We start from the raw sequence: 21,457 nt of genomic DNA, 5'->3' as shown, positions 1-21,457 counted from the left end.
CTTACATGGTCAGCTGGAATGTGCCTTAGAAATAAAATATGAGTTCACGCATTCGTGGAAGCTGATATCAATAGTAAGGTAGAGGAAAGGCAGTTGAGATGGTATGGGCACATAGGACGCAGAGAACCTGAACAAATTATAAACCAGGTGATCACCATGGATCTTCCTCGAAAGACATCTAGATGAAGACCGAAAAATTCATGGATGCTACAGAAAGATAATATGATTCGAAGGCATGACCTAGGTGACATTTATTTAAAAGAAGGACCTACAACCTGATGATGAGGAGAGCTGACCCTACTAGTCTACAATAAACCTAATATGGTTGACATGACATAAGGTATGCAAGATCCCTTGACCTCATAAAAAAACAGTCTACAAAGACGATAAGTTGGGATAGTGCAGGGAAGAAGAACTTATCAGTGAGTAGAGTTGCCACAAGGCGCCCATGGAGTGTATCGTGTACTGTGTACTCCTATACTAGGCCACTTACCAGCCGGCGCGCCACCAAGCTGCATGGTGAGGGCCTGTGTGATAGTGAGGTATATTCTGTCAGTGAGGGGAGTCACCACGAGGCGCCCATTGAGACCCATGTACTCATATCCGTAGTCAAAAGTGCCTAAAACAGCATAAAAAATACATTTCAGCATGTAAGAGCATTATTTCACAAAGAGGGCAATACCGTTCCCTGGTGGGCGCTGGAGAGGTATTCTGGGGAATACTAGAGGCCCTAAGATACAAAATGAAGGACTGGGGAGTGGGCAATATATTTACGAGGGTCATTCGTAAAATAAGTTCCCATGTTTTTTTAAAATATACAGCTTTATTGTTTTCCTCAGCATTTCACATCATTTAAAGATTAAAACCTATTTTATTTTTCTACATAATCACCATTTTGTCAAAACACTTTTGCATCACCACTATATTGACCCGTTTCTCCAATGAGGTAAGAAGACAGGATAGAAAGCCACACATTTGTACCTTGACAAGTCTAAGAAGAAGACTCACCGGTGCATTGTTGGACTTGCAGATTATCAGGTAGTCTCATCCAGTAAAATCTCAATTGGCTCTCCCACTCAAACTCCTGCCGCCCCGTTATGTTGTCCCTCACGAAGCCCTCGATGATGTCGCGTGCGTGAACGTCGATCGTTGTTATGGTTTTGAACTTGGTGCGGTCGTTTGGCGTCAGATCTGAAGGAAAATGATACAAGTTTTTACTGAATGAAGTAAATAATGCCAATACCAAAATATCTTTCCCATAATGATCGTCCAAAAATTACATGTGATTTGAAGCGGGGTACCAAAAGACCCCAGCTCATATTTGTATGGAAATTATAGTACGCAGCTCGCAGCAGGTACCAACAAGCTGCCAGCTGAGTCACAGATTCCAGGTCCTCTCCAACGTGCTGCCAAACGCTGACTGAGCGAGATGATAAACAAGAGGCCGGTAATCGGATCAAACGAAAGCGGAGTAATCTAATTGTCTCGCTCTCTCCTTATGGTAGTAACACATTTCATGAGTGAAAGAAATAACATGTCGCTAGCAGACAACAAATAAACGTGCTGATATATAAGTACGTAGATCTCCCAGTACCGACTGATTGTGCTTTTTATAATTTTCATTCACAATTTGAAATTATAAAAATAAAAAAGGGAAAATTTTCTTCAATATTATTTTTAAGATTACAAAAAAATATGGAGTGAGTAAACATATCGCTCACTCCTTTCAAGAACATCATAAATCAAAAATCGTAAATTTTCAGCTGTGCATGTTTTCGGAATGCCCAGAAAATGTACTATATCCCAGAAAAAGCGGTCTATTTTTAACTTAATATTTACCCGCTACAGGGCAGAAAGTGTTGTTTTTGCATTTTGAATAAAAGGTACGGTTTTATTACTTTTTTAAATATTCTAAATATTTTTCAAATGGAGAAAAAACCTTCAGGTTTTATCTAAAAAGATGTGTTGCACAATAAAAAGTTCAATAAGTGGCTTGATATTTATTTTTAACACATTGTATTATATTTTCAAACTTTAAAAACGTTGTCCTGAAAAAACAAGTTTTTTGATTTATGACGTTCTTGAAAGGAGTGAGCGATATGTCAACACAGATGAAGATTTTTTTATTGATATCTCAACAAAGATGAAGAAAAATATTGATGTCTGGGCTAACAACCTGCAGTTGGCTGGGATCACTTTAAATTTTGTAACGTTCACTGTTTTACTGACTATGATTGGCTAACACTCTATAGAAATATTGGAAGTTGTTTTTATTATTCAATTAAAAAGATCCATCATATGCTACTTTGTTGGCGACATCTGTAGTTGACTTCTATATTCTATTATTTTTTGACATCTCATCAAAGATGAAGAAGAATATGGAAGTCTGGGCATTTACGGGGCTGACGACCGTCATAGACTGGTTTAAGTGATCACTTTACACACGTGTAACATTCACCAATTCTACCCATTATTGACAATTACACTACTCAAATTCTTGGAAGTTCTATATATATGAACCAATTTAGAAACCTTGTTCATGAATCACTAGAACTTCACTAGAGACATCTATTGGTGAGATGTAAAGAAGCTTTTTATTATGCAGAAACTCTTATATTATAATCCAGGATTCGGACCTCACATATTTATATAAGAGTTTCTTAATAAAAAGCTTCTTTACATCTCACCAATAGATGTCTCTAGTGAAGTTCTAGTGATTCAAGAACAAGGTTTCTAAATTGGTTTATTTACATAGAGCTTCCAAGAATTTGAGTAATGTGGTTGTCAATAATGGGTAGAATTGGTGAATGTGTAGTATCATACCGCACAACCATGGATAAAAATGCGAAATCAAATACATATTCCTTCTAGTCTCCTTCTAATCACAAACTAAATCAGCTAATCGAACGGTGACAACATTTTTAATGCTCTTTTGTGGCCATAATAAGAGTAAATTTCATCTCGTTGCCAGAAAATGGTTTTTTGTGGGTCTGGGTGTAAAATAGTAACAAATGGGAACATTTTGGAACAGTTAGATGATAACGCCTTCTGCAAATCCACATATGCGTGAACTCTTTGGTTTTTTGCTGAAAACTTTATCGTATTTCAAAAAGAAAAAAATATATATGTATCAGTACATTCTTTTCCCATGTGACTATTTGATAAACTTAAGAAAGGTGAGTTGAAATCTGATGCGAATGTAGTTGGAAATGGAAGCAGAGAGAAAGACCGAGGTAGACTTGTAAGAAAAAGCTTCTTTACATCTCACCAATAGATGTCTCTAGTGAAGTTCTAGTGATTCAAGAACAAGGTTTCTAAATTGGTTCATTTACATAGAGCTTCCAAGAATTTGAGTAATGTGGTTGTCAATAATGGGTAGAATTGGTGAATGTTACACGTGTGTAAAGTGATCACTTAAACCAGCCTATGACGGTTGTCAGCCCCGTAAATGCCCAGACTTCCATATTCTTCTTCATTTTTGATGAGATGTTAAAAAATAATATGAAAATAACTCCTGTAATTGGAGATAATCCAGATTTTGTGAACAAGTATTTGGACACACTCAAAATGTTGTCCATATTCTATGTTGAGATGTCAGTATTATCCATATTCTGTTTAGAGATATAAGTAAAAAAAAAACCCTGAATATTTGTTTTAATCATCTAGGAAAGAAGATTTAGTCGGCTAGGCCATGTGCTCCGTCTCGTAGAATATCCTACATATGTTTTGGACTAGGCGATGCGGGCCTGTCTTGTGAGGGAGAATGCAGAGCCGGCTCGGGTGTGTACTCGCCTGTCCTGACCCTGACGACCAGCTCCGCGAGCTGCTCGTTCTGCTGCTGCAGGTGCTCCTTCATGGCGCGCTTGTTGCCCTTCTTGATGCGGTCGAAGGTCTCCTCCGTCTCCGCGGTCCACCACACGGCGTTGCCCACCAGACACACCATGCCCAGATACTTGAGGATCCACTCAGACCTGATGAGTATATCATTTATTCAATTCAATTTATTCAAAAATTAATATTTACATTACAAACTTACATTTAAGGCTAATACATAAAAAACATAAACTACAAAGTATGCAAGAAGACTCTTGTTAAAGATGTAGAAGAATCCCGCTTCAGAATACTCCTTCAGACACATGGAACAGATCAATATCTGTGATATTGTTCAACTATTAACGCGATTATCTCCAAAAGACGCGCCGAATGGATCGGCCACGTGCTAAGACAAGAGGGTTTCCTGCACCAAATAATAGAGGGGACGATTGAGGGAATAAACACCAGAGGACTCCCACGCCGCGAATACCTAAGCGACTTATACGAAGACATGGGCTGCTTGAAATATGGGGAGCTGAAGAGGACTTCTGAAAATAGGCGAGAATGGCGAAAGATATGTCATCTGTTGCTTCAGACCAATCCGCAGGATTGAGACTAGAGAGAGATTGTTCAACATAGCGGTAGCTCTTCCTACAGGCATAACCATCGGCAGGTTGGTCCTGTGTATAGGAATGTGAAACAATCTATGCCGACGCTGTCTTAGGTAACTATCGGGAACATACAGACCAATGCTCCGAATAATTTCAGTATCCTACCGCACAACCATGGATAAAAATGCGAAATCAAATACATATTCCTTCTAGTCTCCTTCTAATCACAAACTAAATCAGCTAATCGAACGGTGGCAACATTTTTAATGCCCTTTTGTGGCCAAGAAGAGTAAATTTCATCTCGTTGCCAGAAAATGGTTTTTTGTGGGTCTGGGTGTAAAATAGTAACAAATGGGAACATTTTGGAACAGTTAGATGATAACGCCTTCTGCAAATCCACATATGCGTGAACTCTTTGGTTTTTTGCTAAAAAGTTTATCGTATTTCAAAAAGAAAAAAATATAAATGTATCAGTACATTCTTTCCCCATGTGACTATTTGATAAACTTAAGAAAGGTGAGTTGAAATCTGATGCGAATGTAGTTGGAAATGGAAGCAGAGAGAAAGACCGAGGTAGACTTGGCTAGATCAAGGGTCGGAAATGGAAGCAGAGAGGAAGACCGAGGTAGACTTGGCATGATCAAGGGTTGGAAATGGAAGCAGAGAGGAAGACCGAGGTAGACTTGGCTAGATCAAGGGTTGGAAATGGAAGCAGAGAGGAAGACCGAGGTAGTCTTGGCTAGATCAAGGGTCGGAAATGGAAGCAGAGAGGAAGACCAAGGTAGACTTGGCATGATCAAGGGTTGGAAATGGAAGCAGAGACGAAGACCGAGGTAGACTTGGCTAGATCAAGGGTCGGAAATGGAAGCAGAGAGGAAGACCGAGGTAGACTTGGCTAGATCAAGGGTTGGAAATGGAAGCAGAGAGGAAGACCGAGGTAGACTTGGCATGATCAAGGGTTGGAAATGGAAGCAGAGAGGAAGACCGAGGTAGACTTGGCATGATCAAGGGTTGGAAATGGAAGCAGAGAGGAAGACCGAGGTAGACTTGGCATGATCAAGGGTTGGAAATGGAAGCAGAGAGGAAGACCGAGGTAGACTTGGCATGATCAAGGGTTGGAAATGGAAGTAGAGAGGAAGACCGAGGTAGACTTGACATGATCAAGGGTTGAAAATGGAAGCAGAGAGGAAGACCGAGGTAGACTTGGCATGATGCATCTATTGATGCATTGAAGTCCCTGTATGTTGCCTTAATTAGAAGGCAGTTGGAATACGGCTCCACAGTCTGGTGTCCTCATTATGCTATACAGGCTGACAGCGTAGAGAGAGTACAACACAACTTCCTTAGATACATTCATTTTAAATTAAATATACCCATTGTTGAGTTAGATTATAATTGCATAATGAAGCGGCTTAAATTAATAAATCTTAGTTATAGAAGGGTAATTACTGATCTGGTCCTGTTAAATAAAATTCTTAACAATTTTTTGGACAGCCCTGATCTCCTTAATCAAATAAAGCTTAGCGTGCGTCTAAGAGGTACTAGGCAAAAATCTGTATTTGCAGTATTTGTACATAATGCAAACAATGCCATGTTCTCTCCGATTCCGCGGCTTCACATGTTAGCCAATGCTTTTGATATTACAGATTTATTTAATATATTGTTATCCACCTTGAAGTCTGTACTTTCTCAGCATTTCTTCTCCATGTTATAATGGATAAATTTAAACGTGTTTCACTCTCTCTCGCTGCTCGCTGAAAGTGTTTGAAGGAGACGTGTATTTACCAGTGCTTACTTTTTGTTATTTTATTATGATTTTATGTTATAAGACTTTTTGTTTCTCAATTAGTGTATTCATTAGTGTATTTTTATATTAGATACTGTATATATGTATAATCTTAAAGGCTTTACCAGTCTGATGATGTCGGTAACGACGAAACCCGGTCGCTGGTCAAATAAAAAAGTGGAAAAGCTAAAAATATTGGTTTTAATCTAATAATAAATTAAAAATGCAATTCCATCACGAAGTGTCAGTGGATAATATAAATCTATTAAAGGCTTTAGCCGTTCAATAAATAAATAAATAAATGATCAAGGGTTGGAAATGGAAGCAGAGAGGAAGACCGAGGTAGACTTGAAATGATCAATGGTTGGAAATGGAAGCAGAGAGGAAGACCGAGATAGACTTGACATGATCAAGGCTTGAAAATGGAAGCAGAGAGGAAGACCGAGGTAGACTTGGCTAGATCAAGGGTCGGAAATGGAAGCAGAGAGGAATACCGAGGTAGACTTGGCATGATTAGGGCTTGGAAATGGAAGCAGAGAGGAAGACCGAGGTAGACTTGGCATGGCAAAGGGTCGGAAATGGAAGCAGAGAGGAATACCGAGGTAGACTTGGCATGATTAAGGCTTGGAAATAGAAGCTGAGACGAAGACCGAGGTAGATTTGGCATGATCAGGGGTTGGAAATGGAAGCAGAGAGGAAGACCGAGGTAGACTTGGCATGATCAAGTATGTTAAGTGATTAAGTATGAACCATGATCAAGGAACCATAGACTTGGCATGATCAAGGGTTGGAAATAGAAGCAGAGAGGAATACCGAGGTAGATTTGGCATGGCAAAGGGTTGGAAATGGAAGCAGAGACGAATATCGAGGTAGACTTGGCATGATCAAGGGTTGGAAATGGAAGCAGAGAGGAAGACCGAGGCAGACTTGGCACGATCTAGGCTTGAAAATGGAAGCAGAGAGGAAGACCGAGGTAGGCTTGGCTAGATCAAGGGTCGGAAATGGAAGCAGAGAGGAATACCGAGGTAGACTTGGCATGATTAAGGCTTGGAAATGGAAGCAGACAGGAAGACCGAGGTAGACTTGGCATGATCAAGTATGTTAAGTGATTAAGTGTGAACCATGATCAAATATGGCGTGGTCACGTCAGGATTCGGAATAATTAGCGGGTATGTATGTAAAACCAAGTGTCGTCTCTTTATCGCCTGCATCCTAACAGTGTTACTGTACGGATGCGAGTCGTGGCACCTCACCAAAGCTCAAAGCAAGAAACAAGCAAGTTTTGAAAATAGGTGCCTGAGGCGAATACTGGGAATACTGGGATTCCGGCGCCGCGGAAGGCCGCTGACGACCATTTACCGACTATACTCAGCAAAACTTCGAGACGCCGGGCTGACCTGGGAGGAAGCCAAGGAGATGGCGCGTGACAGAGTGACTTGGAGACGTCTCGTGTTGGCCATATGCTCCACCTAGGGAGCGAACATAGGAAAAGAAGAAGAAGATGTATGAGGAGATGCATCGACGTGGAAGATGCGAAGATTGTTTGCAAAGACAAAATGGTTTGGCATTTGCTAATTTTACGTAGAAATCATTAATAGGGCTATGTGGAACCATTCAATTAAGAAGAGAAATACCTGGGAACCTTCCACTCCTTGCCATAGTAAAAGATGGCCTTCTTGGTGATGTACCTATTGGTCCTCCTCATCTCCCAAAGGACAAGATTCATCCAGTCCTCAACGCGGCCTTCTGTGAATACTAGCGTGCGAAATTCCATTATCTGGAAGTAAATAATAATTACATGTCCTCATCCAAATAAATAAAATAAAAAAGTGACTTATTTAAAATGGATTATTACCTCATCTTCACAGGATATCATTGCCGTTGCGACTGGACGATTTTCACTGTTTACATATAGTCTTAAAGCTTTGATATTGTCAAACATCTGAAAAGAAACATTTCAATTAGCCATGTGCATTATTAGACTACACCCCTTGATAAAGAGTGGAAGAATCCAGTTGAAGCCGAAGGGTCATCCGTTTGGGTCGCTGTTGTTATATTATTTAGTAAGCATCTAGGCTCCCCAGCCCTGCTTGGTACCTTCTTGTTTCCCTACATGTTCCACCTGATGTATCCCCAATAAGCGCCTATAGCAACGCATCTTAAATGCTCCCAGCCGCTCCCTTTCTGCCTGCCCGATAGTCCACGTTTCACTTCCATACAACAGTATGCTCCAGACTAAAGTACATTGCATAAATTTGTTACTACCATCACTAAAATCAAGCTTTCACCAAGACTAGAGTACATTACATATATTTGCTACCACCATCGCGCCACTTCTCCGTAGGGGTAGGCAGAGAGAATATAATGTTACACCAATCTGTCTTTCTGCCCACCTTGACCATGTGCTCTTGCACGCAGCTGCACTCGCTGCTGCCGAGTATGGAGAGCAGTTCATCGGTGGAGATGAAGAAGAAACGCGGGAAGATCCTCCTCTTGGAGTCCAGGTAGTCGTTGAGGGACTTCTGGCAGCGCTCCAGCCCCTCCCCGAGGCCCTTGAAGTCGTCCAGGCGGCCGGCGGCGAGGCAGCAGTCCACCACGATCAGGCGCTTTGAAGTGTCCAGCATGATCTACATTGATGCCAGCGGCGGGAGAAAGAGAAAATTTAATGACAGCAAAAATATCGTATTTATTGTAGCTGCAGACAGTTGGTAGAATTCCACATTGAATTGTTGGGTAATATATCCAAAATTAAACAAATTGTGAAAAAATTAACAAAAATTGGCAAAATTAAACAAATTAAACATGGTGGAAATATGCGAGATCGAAGATGTCGTTAGGTGGGGAAGGCAACGAAGGAGACATGCGGTATGTGCATGTGAGGAGAATGGAACCATCCAGACTCCCCCACATCGCACTGTATGGCCAACCCCATGGTAGACGACTCCCGGACAGACCACCAAAGAGATGGGTCGATAGCTGGGAATCGACGTTGCAGGAGGCTAATCTCTCAAACAGGCCGCAAGGCCTATAATAAGAAGAAGACGAAGAAGAAGAAACAAGGTTTATTGGTTTGAATTCTACATTTATTTGTGTATATGTTAATACGTTTGAGTGTTTGATAATGTCTCAACGCGCCACGTATTAACATATACATAAATAAATGTAGAATTCAATCCAATAAACCTTGTTTAATTTTGGATATATTACCCAGCAAAAATATTGAACTGTGGCATTATTAGCAAGAAAAAACTACTATTTATTTTACATCTCATCAAAGATGAAGAAGAATATGGAATACTGGGCATTTACGGGGCTAACGACCGTCATAGAATGGTTTAAGTGGTCACTTTCCACACGTGTAACATTCAGTAATTCTACCCACTATTGACAACCACATTACTCAAATTTTTGGAAGTTCTATACACATGAACCAATTTTGAAACATTGTTCTTGAATCACTAGAACTTCACTATTGGTGAGATGAAAAGAAGCTTTTTATTGAGCAGAAACTCTTTTATTAGTATGTGAGGTCCGAATCCTGGATTATAATCACACACATGAGAAAAGCCAGATATTATCATTTTCATTTTTATCATTTTAAGCTTATAATTTGACCACATACAAAAAAAACTACATCAATCAGATGCATTGACCTAACTTATAGGTATTTTTTTGGTATAAAATACATCTCGCTGGTCACCTGATATTAGTATTCCCTCATACCTTAAATGGGACCGTAACAGCACAAATTTGAGCTCAGTTCAGGCCATTGAAACTATCACTCAATTTGAAAATTTTAGCCAATTAGGACGTCTGGAGATGGATATTATGCTATTCTTATCTTTTATGCTATCATCTGCTTTTTTTTCTAGCCATATCCGCTTCCTATGTGGAGCATACGGAGTCCACAAACTGTCTCCAAGCTTTTCTGTCGGCTGCCAGCTCCTTTGCATCCTCCCACGTCATACCGAATCCGCGTACCGAAGTTCTGACGAGAACTGCCAACGAATTGTCAACAGTGGTCATCCTGGGTGGTACGAACCTGATGCCTTGTAAAAGAGCCAAGCTTGATGGCGGCTCTCAGGAGGTATGCGGAGTACATGGCCAAGCCAGCTGAATTGCCTTTTCTTGACGACAGTTGTGACCAGGATCTGCTTTTTAGGACTATAAAATTATCTTACTGGATAAAATATTAATGCGTTAGTTCACCTTCCTGAAGGCTTTATCAATGTCGTCAAACTTCTTGGCCTCTTCTGGAAGTTGGGACCTGATGTCGCCGCCGACGAAGATTCCCTCCAGGTATAGCCACTTGCGCTGCGTGGCCATCCACTCCTCGATCACCTCCGCCACGGTGGACAGGTTCTTGTCCCACTTCTGCACGATGGGAAGAAACGGGCCGATGAACCTGGAATGGCACGGAAGCTGATCACTGAGGCAAGCAGATGAATGGGTGCAAGTGAATGAGATTGGAAAGATCGAGAAAGTAAGCAGGTATTATTGTAGCACCTGGCGATCAAAAAAAAGAAGTCTCATGAAAAGGGCCTTTGTGGATTTGCTCAAACCTGGTGCTGGCACAAAAAATGGGCCTGTGGCAACACCGTTGGGTTGTCGCGCTGACGAAAGCAGTTTAGAGGCGTTTCGATAAGAACTAAACCGAAGATTTTCGAGCGGACTTGACTCTGAAGCGAGAGAACTAAAAAGCCGCGAGAACTGCTTGGGTCGTTGAGGCGAACAGACGTTTTATTTAGATCTTAACTTTACTTCTTTAACTCCATATATTGTAAATTATTAGTTTGATTCCAATATTTAGTATAGAATCGCATTTATTTCAATAAAGGAACCAACTGTAAGTACATAAGTTTGTTTTCATTCTGTGCACTACTCCTTTAAATTAACAAAAACGATCACCAACACGTGATCACAAAACGCGGCCACACGCCGTCACAAAAATAGCTGATCCCGAAACCAATAGCTACAAAAGCTGACAAAACAGCTATAGGCCTTTGCGGATTCGTTCGAGAGCGGAAAAATCAAATTGTCTCGCTCTCTCCTGTGGTAATACATACCACATTTATTAGAGTGAAAGAAATAACATGTTGCCAGCAGACAAAAAATTAACATCCAGATACATAAGTACGTAGAACTTGCGGTACCGACTGTCAATGCCTTTTTTAAAACATTGATATGAAATTATAAATATAAAAAACAGAAAATTTTCTATAATATTATTTTTAAGTTTACTAAAAATATGGAGTAAGTCTTCTCCTTCTTCAAACCCTTATTAACATGGTGCATAGGGCACTGCATAATATAAACGCAGTGTTATCTTGAAAGGTAATCAGTTCTCCGCTTCAGGTACCAGTCCAAAATTGAATAAATATAAGTGTGAAAAAATCACTTATATTTATTTGATCCCCCCCTGGGAATCGAACTCAGGACCTTCAGAACGGTAGCCGAGCATGCTAGCCATTACACTACGGAGGCGGATGGAGTAAGTAGCTCTTAAAATACTAAAGTTATAGAATTAGAATTCATATATGGGGGATTTCAATCCCCTTGGATCCAGCCGGCTAGGTAAAACAATATATAACCCTAGAAATAGGGGAGCCAATCTCCCTGATGATAACATCAGCCGCATACTAACTGTGAAGCGGCCATGCTCTGTAGGTTCATGGCGTTGTCGTCCACCAGCGCGATGATCTCATCGCACGGATTGAGGATGAAGCCTCGATCCTCGTTGTTTTTGGTGTGCTTGGACACGGTGAAGGCCATAGTCTCCCACAGCTCCTGGATTTCCTTGACCCCCCTCTCGATGGCCAGCTCCTGCAAAAGTCCACCGGGAACTTAGTAAGCCAACAACGCAACAGTCAGATGGCCAAACTCCTTACAGACCTCTCCAGCATAAACGTTCAATTCCCAATAACATCTTAACCTTTTTAACCTCCCCTTACAAACTTGTATATAAAATAATATGTAAATATCTTAAAACTAATCGTATAAAGGTGTGTAATAACTCACTAAAATAACTCTAAAATTACTAATAAAATTGACCTCACTAACAGGAATACTAACACTTGAAAGTCAAATGTAAAAAGTGGAAATAAAAAATAACTCAATATTGGCTTTAACACCCAAGATGGGTGAAAGCCATTAAAAAGAAGAAGAAGAAGAAGATGGCCAAACTATTCAAAGTTTAGCCAAATTTTACAAAATAATGATTAAAATTGCAAATTACGGCGGCACTCCACAAAGTAAAACATTTTAATTGCATTAATTGATTTGTCAGTCACTTTATGGTAATACATATTCTACTCCCTTCAACAACGTCATATCAAAAATCATCCATTTTCAGTTGTGCATGTTTTCGAAATGCTCAAAAAATGCACTTTATCCCAGCAAAAGCAGCATATTTTTTACTTAGTATTTACCCGCTACAGGTGTTTTGTTTTTGCATTTTGAAGAAAAGGTATTGTTTTATTATTTTTAAAAATATACTTTAAATTTTTCAAATGGAGAAAAAACTTTCAGGTTTTACCTAAAAAGATCTGTTGCACAGTAAAAAGTTCAATAAGTGGCTTGATATTTATTTTTAATACATTGTATTATATTTTTAAACTATAAAAACAATCTCCTGAAAAATCAAGTGGACAATGATGGATAACCTTTGGCAGTGAAGACAATGATACAGAAGGACTGCGAGTATATTTTACCTTGATGGCATGATTGACTATAGTTTCCGCAATCTCTTGGTACTTGTGGAGCTCCATGGCAAACATATTGTCCAACGTGAAGCGGTCTGGGGACATGTCGAACTGTTGCCCTGGAACAAAATAAGAAATGAGACCTCTCCGTCCACACAAGACCAGCACAGCGATTGGTCTCTTCTTCAAAGCTCTTCGGACATGTTGCGATGACAAAAGTGTCGTAAGTACTGCTTCAGTCTTATTTGAGAGCAAAGGGCACAGAGGGTTGGTACAAGTGAAAATCAATGCTAAAAAGACCACTAAATATACCAACGATATCAGTGTTCCGCAAAAAAATTCTATTCAAGGTACACCACACCTACCAAATTAAGAAATTTCAGAGGTGCACATTTACCATATTACGGTAACATATTTTGACTCTGGCCTGACGGATCTCCAGTTCTTTGGACACGTTGCGCGTGGCAACGAGGATAGCCTGGAACGACTAGTTGTGATCGGTAGCCTGGAGGGAAAGAGAGGGAGAGGATGGACCGATCAAATTAAGGCAGTAGCAGGCACCTCGGTGGTTGGAGTGCTACGTGCAGCGCAGTCAAGGGATAACTGGAGAAGAGTCATTGCTTCTGCAAGGGTCGCAACCCTCAGCAATGAGGAATAAGACGAAAAAGAAGGTAACATATTTAACATATTATGTTTAATGCGAAATGTAAGCATATTTAACTGAGCACAGGCAGTCAAAAATTTGGAACAATTGTGTTATTTTCACAAAACTAGACATTTTTCCGCGGCACCAAGTAATCACCACGGTAGACCAGTGTGCCGCGGCACACACGCGGCAGAACAACGAACAATAGCACAATAGAATGGAAGGAGTTAAAGAGCTAGTTCAAGGTAAATGAGGTGCGATAATTGACCATTTGGGTTTACGGACAGAAATGTCACCTGTCTTTGCCATGAGTTCATTCCAATGGCGGTCCCTCATGGCCTCGTTCTTCAGCGACACCATCAAGGGGATGATGTTCTTGAACTGCTTCATCTTCATGTCCAGCATCTGGCCCGCAGTCATTGTGCGCACAGCCTTGGGAAGTTTCCTGCATAAATTCAACAGGAAAATTTATTTCAGCTAACAATAGCTATTTGGCAATTCAGTTACTATAGCTACGAAAATTAATTTGGTTGATGGAACAGATGTCTTCTTCTTCTTCTTCTTCTTATTATAGGCCTTGTGGCCTGTTTTTAAGAGGGATTAGCCTCCTGCGACGTCGATTCCCAGCTATCGGCCCATCTCTTTGGTGGTCTGCCCGCGAGTCGTCTACCATGGGGTTGGCCGTGGGAACAGATGTAACTGACACATTTAAATTAACCAACAAACCAATCACAGGTGAGATTGTGTTCTGTATCCAAATGATTCCATTTAGCATGGATGAAGAGGAAATCATTTTCGACATTTTTGACATCTCAACATAGATGAAGAAGAATATGGAAGTCTGGGCATTGACAGGGCTTACGACTGTCATAGGCTTGGTAAGGTGATCACTATACACACGTGTAACATTCAACAATTCTACCCAAGATTAACAACGACACTACTCAAATCTTTTGACATAGTACATATGAGTTCACAGCTGCCATCTATGTTGGAATGAGAAAAGCTTTTAAAGGAGACTCTTTACATTTGTATGCGAGGCTCCAATCCTGGATTATATACATACATATACTTGAGAACCACATGAAAACATTATTTTCAATTTTGTATTTAGCTTATAATTTAACCAACATTTTGAGTGTGTCCAAATACATGTTCACAAAATCTGGATTGTATCCAATTACAGGAGTTATTTTCATATTATTTTTTGACATCTCTATATCTATGAACCAATTTTTAAACATTGTTCTTGAATCACTAGAACTTCACTAGAGACATCTATTGGTGAGATGAAAAGAAGCTTTTTATTATATCTAGAACTTCCAAGAATTTGAGTAGTGTAGTTGTCAATAATGGGTAGAATTGGTGAATGTTACACGTGTGTAAAATGATCACTTAAACCAGCCTATGATGGTCGTCAGCCCCATAAATGCCCAGACTTCCATATTCTTCTTCATCTTTGATGAGATGTCAAAAAATAATATGAAAATAACTCCTGTAATTGGAGATAATCCAGATTTTGTGAACAAGTATTTGGACACAATCAAAATGTTGTAAATAAATTATCTGGTCAAATTATAAGATTTTCTTGCGTTTCTCATGTGTGTGATTATAATCCAGGATTCGGATCTCACATATGTACTAGTAAAAGAGTTTATGTTTTCATATACATATAAAGAACTTCCAAGAATTTGAGTAGTGTGGTTGTCAATAATGGGTAGAATTGGTGAATGTTACACATGTGTAAAGTGATTACTTAAACCAGCCTATGACGGTCGTCAGTCCCATAAATGCCCAGACTTCCATATTCTTCTTCATCTTTGATGAGATGTCAAAGTATAATAAAATTTAACCAGTTATTTTATTTATGAAGGAAAGGTGATCAGCCCTCCGCTTCAGGTACCAGTCCAGGGTAATATTGAATAAATATAACAGTGAAAAAAAACTTATATTTATTTTACCCCCCTTGGGAATCGAACCCGGGACCTACAGAACGGTAGCAGAGCGTGCTGACCATTACACTGCGGAGGGCTGATCACCTTTCCTTCATGCGTAAACGATCAAGATTATACTGCGTTTATATGACGCAGTGCCCTATGCACCATTGGGGTGCGGATAAGGGTTTTGTTGTTTTGTTGTGTTTTATTTATGGAATTTTTATTGTGCCTAAACGCTTATCGCCAGTAAAGTGGAAATAATCCAGAATTGCTCATGCGAGAAGCAGCATGACGGATAGTTAATAAGTTTTATATTTTTATTATATATTAAACCATATCCGCTCCCTAGGCGGAGCATATGGAGTCCACAAACTGTCTCCAGGCTTTTCTGTCGGCACTCAGCTCCCTTGCGTCCTCCCAAGTCAGATCCGCGTCCCGAAGTTCTGACGAGAACTGCCGACGAATTGTCAGCAGTGGTCGTCCCGGGCGGCGCGAACCTGATGCCTTGTAAAAGAGGCAAGCTTGATGGCGGCTCTCAGGAAGCATGCAGAGTACATGGCCAAGCCAACTGAATCGCCTTTTCTTGACGACAGTAGTGACCAAGATATTTATCTTTTTATATTTTTAATAATATAAATTTAATTTGGCATACCGGAAATCCTTCAGGAAGTTCTCGATCCCGTCGATGAGCTCCTGCGGGTCCAGATTGACCCAGAGCGTCTTGGACCAGCCGTCCCGGGCGTCCCGCTGCCGCTTGAAGAGGTCGTAGATCTGCACGAGCCCCGCGTAGTCGCTCTTGGCCCGCGAGAACAGCGAGAAGTCCGCCAGAGGGTTGTCAAACAGCTGCTCCGCCTGGCAGAGCACCACGCGGCGGGCCTCCAGGTCCTCAAACAGCTTCCCGTATTTCTGGACAACAAGAGAACTTCATCGATGATCTCAATATAGATGAAGAAGGCCATGGACGTCTGGGTACTTTACATATCACTCACTCGTTTCAAGAACGTCATAAATAAAAAAACTTCCATTTTCAGTTGTGCATGTTTTCGGAATGCCCAGAAAATATACTATATCCTAGTAAAAGAGGCATATTTTTAACTTAATATTTACCCGCTTCAGGGCAGAAAATGTTGTTTTTGCATTTTGAAGAAAAGGTATTGTTTAATTATTTTTTAAATATACTAAATGGAGAAAAAATCTTCAGGTTTTACCTTAAAAGATCTGTTGCACAGTTAAAAATTCAATAAGTGGCTTGATATTTATTTTTAATACATTGTGTTATATTTTTAAACTTTAAAAACATTCTCCTGAAAAATCAAGTTTTTTGATTTATGACGTTCTTGAAAGGAGTGAGCGATATCTTTATTCAGTTTATTATTCATCATTTTACTCTAATTGATAATCACACTACTCAAGTTTCGGAACTTGTATTTATGCTTTAATTGTCACACTCTTTTATATATGTACTACTTCTCGGCACCATCTGAGTTTTAAGGAAAGTTTTTTTTAACTAGCGGAGACCTTTGTAAAATGTATGTAAGATTCTTTTATGACAGATTGTACGCCCTATAAATATCCAGACTTCCATATTCTTTTTTGTCTTTATCTAGATTATCAATGTAAATAGCTCCTAAGTGAAGACAAACCAGGAATTTGTGAAAAATGATGGACATACTCAAAACATTATGAAAAATCTTTAGTTCTCAAAAACCGATTATTCTATGGGATAATTTTATTAAATTTTTAGAGAAATCCGGCTAAAAAAAACATTGCATTCGAATGGATTACAAGTTTTTTTGGTAATACCTTGGGAATTGAACCATTGCATTTGTATAATTCAACCTTTGAAACTTTGTAAATGAACATTTATATCTTTGTAATTGAACCATAATATTTTGTAATTGAACCATTACATCATTGTAATTAAACCTTTATTTCTTTGTAATTGAACCTTTATATCTTTGTAATTGAACCTTTAAATCTTTATATCATTGTAATTTTACATTTATATATTTGTAATTGAACCATTATATTTTTGTAATTGAACCATTATATCTTTGTAATTGAACCATTATATTTTTGTAATTGAACCATTATATCTCTGTAATTGAACCATTATATTTTTGTAATTGAACCATTATATCTTTGTAATTGAACCTTTAATCTTTGTAATTGAACCATTATGTCTTTGTAATTGAACCATTATATTTTCGTAATTGAACCATTATATCTTTGTAATTGAACCATTATATCACTGTAATTGAACCATTATATCTTTGTAATTGAACCATTATATTTTCGTAATTGAACCATTATATCTTTGTAATTGAACCATTATATCACTGTAATTGAACCATTATATCTTTGTAATTGAACCATTATATTTTTGTAACTGAACCATTAAATCTTTGTAATTGAACATTTAATCTTTGTAATTGAACCTATAAATAAAATTAAAATGTAACTTTATTTTAAAATAACTCTAAATTTATGATTTTAAAACAAAGTTACATATGTAATTGTAAAATGGAAAATCACAAAGCTAGTGCTTCAAATATAAATTATATTGAACCCTTAAATCTTTATAATTGAATCAATATATATTTGTAATTTAACATTTATATCTTTGTAATTGAACCATTTTATTATGTAATTGAATTATTATATCTTTGTAATTGAACCTTTAAATCTTTATATTATTGTAATTTTACATTTATATCTTTAAAATTGAACCATTTTATTTTTGTAATTGAACCTTTAAATCTTTATAATTAAATCTTTATATTATTGTAATTTTACATTTATATCTTTGTAATTGAATCTTTATTAATTTTTAATTGAAAAGTAAAATAAACCGCAGTTACTGCATTTAAAGCACACCTCCATGAGGTCAATTCCGAGATCCATTCGTTCTCCGATAGCTCCGGGCCCCTCTGAGTCAAACTTTTCCACAAACTGCTCCAGGGTGTTGAGGAACTCCCCGATCTCAGTGACCGTTATTTTGGAGAACTTGTCCTTGGTCTTCTCCAGCTTCCCGGACCTGAAGATGGAGGACTTGTAGAGCGTTCCCCATTCCCGCTCCAGGCTCATCGCCAGACTTACATCCCGTTCGTCCACCTGGAAAAACAATGTGCAGGTGTGCATTAAACACCCAGACACAAATCGTATCCATTTCTGTATTATGACTGAATGACAAATGTGGAGGTCCTAACCTAAAAGTTACATTTCCAGTATTGCACAAAAATCCTTTAAATGCAAATCTTTCTTGTTTACTGTATTCTATCAAAATCTTAATTAAAGTTGCAACAAAACGTGACCAATCCTGTGTTAAACCAATATGAAATCATTAAATCGCATCAAAACGTAATGTAGGCGATGTAGCCACACCGTCGAGTTGGCAGCGCTGACGGACGCGTAACGAGACGAATTGGAACGGAGATTTCTGAGCGAAAGCGACGCTGGAACGGGCCGAGTTCAAAAACGCCGAGAGCTACCTAGTTCGTTGGACTCTACGGACGTTTTTATTGCGACTTTCATTTTGCTTCTGTAATTTATATATCTGTCCGCCTCCGGAGTGTAATGGTCAGCATGCTCGGCTACCGTTCTGGAGGTCCCGGGTTCGATTCCCAGGGGGGTTTAATAAATATAAGTAATTTTTTCAATCTAATATTTATTCAATATTACACTGGACTGGCACCTAAAGTGGAGGGCTGATCACCTTTCCTTCATGTGTAATCGATCGAGATAACACTGCGTTTATATGAAGCAGTGCCCTATGCACCATTGGGGTGCGGTAAGGGTTTTATTATTATTTATTTAATTTAAATATAGAGTATAAAGTATTATGTAATTATCTGATTCCAGTGTAATCCCATTTATATAAATAAAAGGACTAACTGTCAGTTCAACATTCTTTGATTTCATTCTGGCACCTCTTCTTTATATTAAAAATGTGATCACCTAGCGTGATCACAAAACGCAGCAACACGTCGCCAAACCAAAAATAATAGCAATTCGCTATAAGTGTCGACCCCGAAACAGCAACTCGCTATAGTAACAATTTTACAAGGTAGAATTCTTGATTACTTAAAATCATTTATAATGGTGTCATTTTGGTGAGGACCTTCACAAACATAAAACAATACCAAACTGCGACTACTCTAAATATCTAGGTTCGAATCGTATCCTTTTCTCTATTTTTTTTTTTTGTCTCCCGCTCTCTACCAACAATGTGTAAGAGACGTTTTTGAGCGTTATTCCCACAAACAATGTGTTTCCCGCAAACAAGTTTTAGTTTGAACATGCAAGAGTGAGGATAAAACAAAGCCGATTGTTGGAATTTCACTGACCTCAATATTGTGCATTCTCAACATTTCAAATGTTTCCTGCATGGTTTTGTACATGACCTCGGCGCTGACGGTCATCTTCTGGACCTGGGTCACCGTAGACATTACGAGCTTGAAGTCCTCCAGGCCCTTGATGTTCAGGTTGATGTTGGCGCGCATCCTCTAAGGAAAAAAGGAAGGTTGTATCAGTGTCCGGGTGACATGGCTGAGAGGAGGTATTCGGAGTCACCAGATAAAGTGAGGGTATTGTATGGTGATGCATGAATACCTTGCTCTTTGTACTCATCAGAATATTGCTTAGCAATGGAAGTCTTATTTACTTGCTTAAAGAACACTAAAAGTAAAGGAATCTTAAATTCTTAAAATATTAAATTAACTGAATAAAGTGAACAATAATCTTGCTCCGCAAAGGTCTTGGCTCTGGATGCAGTTGGTCGAGTGGGCAGGTGGAAAAAGAGGGTGATAGCAAGTGTGCAAGGGCTTTTATAGACTCTGCTATGTCACTGTTATCGCTAACTCACTGTTGTAAACTTTGAGAGGGAGAGAAAGGTCTCGATGGGCTGATCAAGATAAGGCAGCAGCAGGCACCTCGGTGGTTGGAGCGCTACGTGCAGCGCAGTCAAGGGATAACTGGATAAGAGTCATTGCTTCCGCAAGAGTCATAACCTTCAGTGATGAGGAATAAGACGGAGAAAAAGACCTGACCACTTTCAAGTGTCATGTCTTTCCCTCGGTCAATATAACTCCCAAGTGGACTAAATCCAGAAACATTTGGACACACTCAAAATATTGCGAAATATATCTCACATCCATGTCCTCCTTCATCTCGGTCATCTTGTCCCTGGTGTTGGCGGCCAGACAGGCGCCCAGGACGGCCTTCCAGCGGTCGGCCTGGCCCTGGATGTGGCCGATGACGGGGCGCAGGTTGACCCGGACGGGGCCCACGTCCACGAACCGGACGTGCTCCTCCAGCTCCTCCGCGATGTTCTCAAAGTAGGTGAACTTCTCGTCGTAGCTCACCAGCTGCGAGTGCTTCAGGGCAAACTTCTCGCAGGTCGTCTCCTTGTCCACCGCCCAGAGGGCCTTGTACTTGGCCCACCTGGAAATTATCACACAAAAATCTTAAACAAGCTTATCATTTATCGCTCACTCCTTTCAAGAACTTCATAAATCAAAAATCTAAAATTTTCAGTTGAGCATGTTTTCGGAATGCCCAGAAAACGTACTATATCCCAGCAAAAGGGACATATTTTTAAATTGATAAATACCCGCTACAGGGCAGAATGTGTTGTTTTTGCATTTTGAAGAAATGGTATTGTTTTATATTTTTTTTTGAATATAGTAAATATTTTTCAAATGGAGAAAAAAACATTCAGGTTTTATGTAAAAAATCTGTTGCACACTAAAAAATTCAATAAGTGGCTTGATATTTAGTTCTAATACATTTCAGTATATGTTTATACTTTAAAAACGATATCCTAAAAAATCAAGTTTTTTTTATATATGACATTGTTGAAAGGAGTGAGCGATGTGTTAATACTTTACAACATTTTGAGTATGTCCAAATACTTGTTCACAAGTATTTTTTGTGAACAAGTATTTGGACACACTTAAAATGTT

At 39.1% G+C, this 21,457-nt stretch overlaps 1 protein-coding gene across 1 annotated transcript in view; it reads right to left on the bottom strand.

The window, feature by feature from the left end:
- Window positions 1-21,457, bottom strand: part of Dhc98D (Dynein heavy chain at 89D) — a gene marked incomplete at its 5' end in the record, with an annotated part of 155,605 nt that overhangs the window by 103,161 nt on the left and 30,987 nt on the right. The window contains 14 exons of the mRNA XM_088275208.1: window positions 494-619; window positions 1,009-1,191; window positions 3,793-3,971; window positions 7,845-7,987; window positions 8,066-8,152; window positions 8,604-8,837; window positions 10,420-10,615; window positions 11,855-12,033; window positions 12,921-13,030; window positions 13,854-14,002; window positions 16,147-16,400; window positions 18,372-18,608; window positions 19,841-19,999; window positions 20,645-20,936. Coding sequence (XP_088131334.1) covers window positions 494-619; window positions 1,009-1,191; window positions 3,793-3,971; window positions 7,845-7,987; window positions 8,066-8,152; window positions 8,604-8,837; window positions 10,420-10,615; window positions 11,855-12,033; window positions 12,921-13,030; window positions 13,854-14,002; window positions 16,147-16,400; window positions 18,372-18,608; window positions 19,841-19,999; window positions 20,645-20,936 — 2,528 coding nt within the window. The remainder of the gene's footprint in view (window positions 1-493; window positions 620-1,008; window positions 1,192-3,792; window positions 3,972-7,844; window positions 7,988-8,065; window positions 8,153-8,603; window positions 8,838-10,419; window positions 10,616-11,854; window positions 12,034-12,920; window positions 13,031-13,853; window positions 14,003-16,146; window positions 16,401-18,371; window positions 18,609-19,840; window positions 20,000-20,644; window positions 20,937-21,457) is intronic.

Source organism: Brachycentrus maculatus, unplaced genomic scaffold (genome assembly GCF_059751285.1).
Source record: "Brachycentrus maculatus isolate JH-2025_06_01 unplaced genomic scaffold, ASM5975128v1 h1tg000817l, whole genome shotgun sequence".
NCBI classification, from domain to species: Eukaryota; Metazoa; Arthropoda; class Insecta; order Trichoptera; family Brachycentridae; genus Brachycentrus; species Brachycentrus maculatus.
Note: the sequence above shows the minus strand (reverse complement) of the source record. Positions and strands in the feature narration are given on the sequence as shown.